Source organism: Trachinotus anak, unplaced genomic scaffold (genome assembly GCF_046630095.1).
Source record: "Trachinotus anak isolate AG129_WGS33_773 ecotype Australia unplaced genomic scaffold, CSIRO_AGI_Tana_v1 ptg000002l, whole genome shotgun sequence".
Taxonomy (NCBI): Eukaryota; Metazoa; Chordata; class Actinopteri; order Carangiformes; family Carangidae; genus Trachinotus; species Trachinotus anak.
The window spans coordinates 22,549,778-22,555,849 of record NW_027273853.1 but is presented as its reverse complement, the minus strand read 5'-3'; the positions used below and the strand labels follow the sequence as shown (position 1 = coordinate 22,555,849).

The 6,072-nt window shown below is 46.8% G+C and overlaps 1 protein-coding gene across 1 annotated transcript; it reads left to right on the top strand.

Moving 5' to 3' along the window:
* Positions 1-1,109: 1,109 nt before the first annotated feature.
* rassf10a (Ras association domain family member 10a) lies at positions 1,110-5,719 on the top strand. Its single transcript, XM_071506375.1, has one exon. The coding sequence runs from the start codon at positions 1,636-1,638 to the stop codon at positions 3,076-3,078; it is 1,443 nt and encodes a 480-aa protein (XP_071362476.1). The 5' UTR covers positions 1,110-1,635; the 3' UTR covers positions 3,079-5,719.
* Positions 5,720-6,072: the final 353 nt, after the last annotated feature.

Here is a 6,072-nt window from a genome sequence, read left to right as displayed (position 1 = left end):
GTGTCTGCTGTGCGCACAAACACACACACACACACACACACACACACACGCATTAGTGAGTTTTCACATCCCCAGATGGTTTTTCTAAGCAGTTATTTTACCAACAAACCTGGCCGGGGCCGTCTCTGAGCCGAGGTTACAGCACACAAACACACTAATGGTGGCTGGTGCAGATAAACACTCGCCATTAATGTAACATGCACTCACTCACACACACACACACACACACACACACACACACACACAACAAAACACTCTTGATGCAGATAAATGAATATCCTTTTATGAGTTTCATCCACCATATTCTGGCCTGGCATAGTTGACAGAGAAGATTATGGGGTCGACACTACATGAGAACTCGGCAGGATTTCCTTCTGCTTTATGCTCAGTCCAGCTGAGCTCGAAAACATTCAGCTGTGTGGGGATTATGAAGATGAAACTGTACAACAATGCACACTGCAGCGTAGCACTGCTGAGTAAGAGCTTCATCGGTGCTTTTAGCTTCAGTCTGTGGTTCTTCTTGGCTTGTGACCTGGACTCATTAGTTCTGGTTTTGATGTGCAACCTCATGTAAAAACAGTATAAAATACACAACAAAGAGCTGCAGCAACATGTGGTTAATTCTGCAATGACGGTGTCCATGTGAGGGCTGGTTGAAGATCAAACGTGGATTAAGTGCAGAAATCCTGAGGGGAAAACATGGCTCAGTGAGAATAGACAAAGCAGCCCTGCAAAAACACCAAAACAAAGAAGTTCAGACTTCACTTCTTGTGAAATCTAAACGCTCTTGACCTTTGTGCTTCAGGATACTCCACCAGGATGGTGATGCTGCTGATAACCCTGTGTTAGTGAGGAAGCCTCCAGCCTCAGTTCTCCATGTTTGTGGACCTGTTCTGGAGCATATGAATGCTGCTCTTGGTCTAATAATGGTGGTGGAGAGCAGAGGTGTTCGGTCTGTGGGGACATGGACACAAACTTTTCAAATTCATTAATTAAAATTAGGCAGTTTGCATGAAGTTGTCTTCAGATCGAGCTCAAACTTAACACCATACTGCAGGTTTGTTTCACTATCTTAATCTGTTCCCTTGTGTAGAAGTCAGTGTGTGTGTGTGTGTGTGTGTGTGTGTGTGAGACAGAGAGACAGACGAATAGAGAGGCGGGGAGGCGTGTCCCAGCTGTTACAGCCCCATCCTGTTCTGTCCCAGACCGCAGAGCAGCCTGTCCTGTCACAAGGACGCACCTCTCCTCCTCTCCTCTCCGGAGCAGCTCGCTGGGCTGAGATCAATCTGCCGGGCAGAGAGGGATGAGGTCCCGGCGGGCAGCCCGGGAGCAGACCGCTGGGGAAATAAATGGATGTCATTTTTCATCGCTGATGGTTCTTCAAGGCCCAACGAGCTTCTATGTTCGGACTTGTGATCGCGTTTAAAGTGGGAACTTAAAGCAGCGACGCAGCGCAGAGTTTGTTTTTTGGATGAATCATCGATTGTTTCCCCTGATCATTATGTTTAAGTTAACCACAAATATAGTCAGGAATCTAAAGACTAGTTCTGTATGTTTTACTGTCTGAGTGTCCACAGGCTGTCTGACTTTGAGGGGTCACTGAAGTAACTTTTTTCTCTCGGAGTTGAGCCGGAGATGGAACCGGAGGAGGGGAAGATCTCGGTGTGGGTATGCCGGGAGGAGAAGCTGGTCTCCGGGCTGACGAAGCGAACCACCTGCGCCGACGTGGTCAGAGTCCTGCTGGAGGACCAGAACCTGCGGCAGGGCACCTCGGCCGCGATGCTGTCCGGCTCCCCCCAGTCCTACTGCGTGGTGGAGAAATGGAGGGGCTTCGAGAGGATTTTACCTAACAAGACTAAAATCCTCCGGCTGTGGAGCGCCTGGGGAGACGAGCAGGAGAATGTCCGCTTCGTCCTGGTAAAGAATGAGGCTTCGCTGCCCAACAACGGCCCCCGCAGCGCCGAGGCCCGGGTGGTCCAGAGCCGGGAGAGCGGCGGTCCGGGCAGCGTGCTGAAGGGCACCGCCAGGACCTGCTGGACCGCCGCGGCCGCCGCCGCCAACCTGTCCCAGGAGAAACAGAGGCGAATAGTCAGGAAGGCTTTCAGGAAGTTGGATAAGATGAACAAAAAGAAAGAGCAGGCTGTTTCTAAAGATAAGGGCTCCGTGGAGAAGATGGAGACGCTGGTTCACCTGGTGATCTCGCAGGACCACACGATCCGCCAGCAGATCCAGAGGATCAAGGAGCTGGACCGGGAGATCGAGCGCTACGAGGCTAAAGTGCACTTCGACCGCATCAAGAGACACGGGGTGAACTATGTGCAGGACACGTACATGACGGACGCCTCAGCGGAGGCTCCCGCTTCCTCGGACTGTAAGCGCAAAGCGGAGCGGCAGGACGCGCGGTGCGCGGCGGAGGCAGTCGCGCAGTTCGAGGAGTACGCGCGTCGCTGCGAGGAGGTGATCCGGCTGCAGGAGGAGCTGACGGAGCGAGAGGCGATCGTGGAGAGCATCACCGGGGAGATCCAGGAGGAGCTCAACCGGCGGTGGATGAAGCGGCGGCGTGAGGAGACGGGAGCGGAGGCTGCGAAGGACGCGGACAGTGTCGCGGAGGAGATGTGCCTCGCCGCGTCTGCCGCTCCAGCTGTGGAACCAGATGTTGAGAGTCTGTCTGAGAACGAGCTTGCGTTGGAGGAGGAGAGGATCAAAACTCAGCTGGACACCAGTCTGTACATCGGCCTGCGGCTGAAGACAGACCTGGATGCCATCAGGGGGGACTTGGACCTGAGTCTGGCACTCTGGGAGACCAAGGAGAGTGAACTGCTGGACCTGTTGGCCAAAGTTGAGACCATGGAGATAGAGCAGGTGAACAGCAAAGGGACTGATGAGGGTAAGGGAGAGCTGGGTGCAGTGAGTGCTGAGATTGAGTCTGCATCGGCAGAGAAGAGCGGAGGCTGGGTGGAGCAGGCCAGAGGTCTCTCCAAGTCCTGCAACACAAACGACGAGGACTCGGACACAGGCCTGAGCTCCATGCACAGCCAGGACTCCGACAACCCACCTGTGTGCGAGTCACTGGTATAGACTCACTTTGTTTGGAAGTGTGTTGGACCTCAAAGCCACAAACTCAGGGGCAGAGAAATCAGTGTTGGCAATACTGGGAGATGGTCTTCCTACTCAAAACGCACCTCAGTATGGACACTGTAATTCTATAGCAATAATTTCTATATGTAGTTCTTGCACAATAAGCTAGGAGGGACAGCATGCTTAGAGGTTTGATAGGCCATGCTGCTCCATAGCTGACCTTTGACCTCCATGAGGAGAGTCAACAAATTACCACTTATTAGGAGATAGCCTAGAAGAGTATTATAACAAGCCACTTACTATCTGTAGTCCTCAAACTAACTTTAAGGTATTCCTGATTACTGGTTTACAAAGAGTTAATAGCAGCTGCTTTTGACTGATAACTTGCCAGAGCAACTGAAGGGCAATGCTAAGTGTTGCTTCAAAGGCACTCTGTAAACAAGCCTGAAGGCCATAAATGGACAGATTTCCTTTAAAAGGTCAACATCAAGTCTACCTTAATGCACAGTGAATTATAGTCTGTATCCATCTCTATGCAGAGACAGGTCAGCTGCAAACATGCTCTCAAAGCTTTTTCAGCCAAACAAATAATAAAAGTAGGATCAGTTCACTGCTGTCCCTTCAAAATGGGATTGAGATTTATAGAAATCATAGCCACTCAAAATTACTACTCAGAACTGCTTAGTATTCAGTATTTCATCAGATTTAGGAACAAACTGCAGATATTGTGAGTAGGAGTTGAAACACTGATCCCTGTCCTACCAGCTCAGCAGAGCTGACAGACCACTTGATATTGTCGTCAGTATAAATGTATAATGTCTGTCTCTCAAGCACAAAAAGTCATATTTATTTAGTCGTGTTTTAGGGCTATTTGGAGAATCATCTACTAAACTCTGTCCTGTGCTTTGTCAGGTGTTTAAACATAAGAACATTTGATTCCTGGTCTGTCATCACAGCTTGTTAGTGGCTGTTTCTCGGATGTTTAAAGGAACGCTTCGATAATTTGGGGAAGCAAAAATTTCCCAAAATGTCAAGCTGTTGCTTCAAAGCAGTGTTTCCCAATGTTTTTAGCTCATGACTCTTTAAAACATCACAAAGTCAACTCATCCTGTCATCATGTCTGTGAGCTGCAAGTAACTGTAACTATACAATGTCTTCACAAAAAAAGCAAAGATAGATGTGTTTATCTTCAACCGCATCATTTTATGAAGCAGAATCTTTTATAATTTGATGTATTGCGATGGATCTTGTGATTCCTCAGGTTTACCTTTTGACTACCTTTAGGGGTCATGACCCCCAGGTTGGGAACCACTGGTTTAAAGCAGTGAGAAAAATGATTTGGTGTGGCATCTTCTTGATAAAACAGCCATAGTGATATCAGACATCAAAGCAAAAGATCTTTGACACTTGTTTAAATTAAACAGCCACTCCAGCAATTCAGTATTTCACCTCCATAAAGGTCGGCGACTCACCGACTCAAGCTCAATCAAGCTCCAAAAACACTGTATCCTACATTTCCCATAATGCAACTTGACTCAGACTCCTCAGCTTCCTAGATGGAGTCCTCTTTCTTTTAAATCCCAGAATTCAGTTTCTTCTAACCAGAAGTTTCTATTAGAAAAAAATGAATCGTCACTATGTCTCACACTTCACATTTCACAGATAATGTCCCTCACATAGGCTACACTGAATTTCATGTGTAAAATAGGTGAATGTCCCTTTAAATCTTTTGTTTTGACCATTGATCTGGCATCAGCAGCTGTTCTGATGACGGCTTGTTTCCCTTAAAAGCATCTTACTCAAACAGAACAAGACAAGAAAAAGCGCCATATTTATATAATGGTTTAAGTTAAGAGATAATTTTCTCTATGAGTAAAGCATAAAATAAGAAAAACTAACACCCTGGGGATGTATACCTGACTTAATGATGGAGTTATTCTCCTTTCCAGTGATACGTCCTTTTATCCAGCTCTTTACAGTGTTGGCAGGCCTCTAGTTGTGAGTCCATCTGTGGGTACAAACACCTGTAAAACTGGATTTTAAGATGCTTTTGGGAGAAACGACCCCATTCAGTAATCCCACGGCCCATGCATCTCTGAACGCTGTGACATTAACAGGAACTATTTTAAGCTCCAGTTCACTTTTTACATCCTGGAAATAGTTGCTGCAAAGTCGTATTAGCTGTTCTTCGTGGTGCTCTCTTCCAGGAAATAAAACAGAAGCAGGCAGAGTACATTATTTTGAGATAATCCTTTGACTAAATCAATCACTGTGTATTTTTATCGGGCTGTTGTGACGTCACATGTTACATGTTTGGCTTTGTCCAACCGTAAAATGGTGAAAAGTAATAACCTTGTAACACCAAGAAGAGACTGATAATATTGTTTCTGTGGATTTAGCTGTTAGCTGCATCCAAACACCAAAACGACCTGTGTGTAGTTGTAGTTTATATCAGTTGATCAGGGACAGTTTCGGCTTCTTAGTCTGTGAAATTCGGCAAAGCTTCTCATAGATAGACGACTCTAGATCAGCAACTCTGAGGCTACAGCAGGAGAAATCAGATGCACTGTGGCTGCGTCGTAACACCGGTCAACACATTATTACACATGACTGTTAGCGTTGAAATAAACAGCAAAACCTACCTGGTTCGAGTGTGGCTTTATTCAGCGTGACTTACATGACTGAGAGTGTTTTTATATGTGAACAGTTCAGTGTTTTCCCACCTCAGTTAAAAGACGACCCCCTCCCCTCCTTGGCTGAACATCTTTTCCAAACACAGCTTTGAGTTTCATGTATCGTTCCTGGATGGATAAGATAGTCTGCATACCGTAAGGCTGCAGAGCCTGAGAGTGAAAGGTGTGTGTGAATGTGATTGTTGTTGTATATGTGTGTGTTGCATTGTCCCGTCATTCTTGTCATGCATGGTTGTGTTTAATTGCTGCTTCCAGATGGTTCTTGCATGAACTCCTGCATTAATTATGACAGGATGGAACA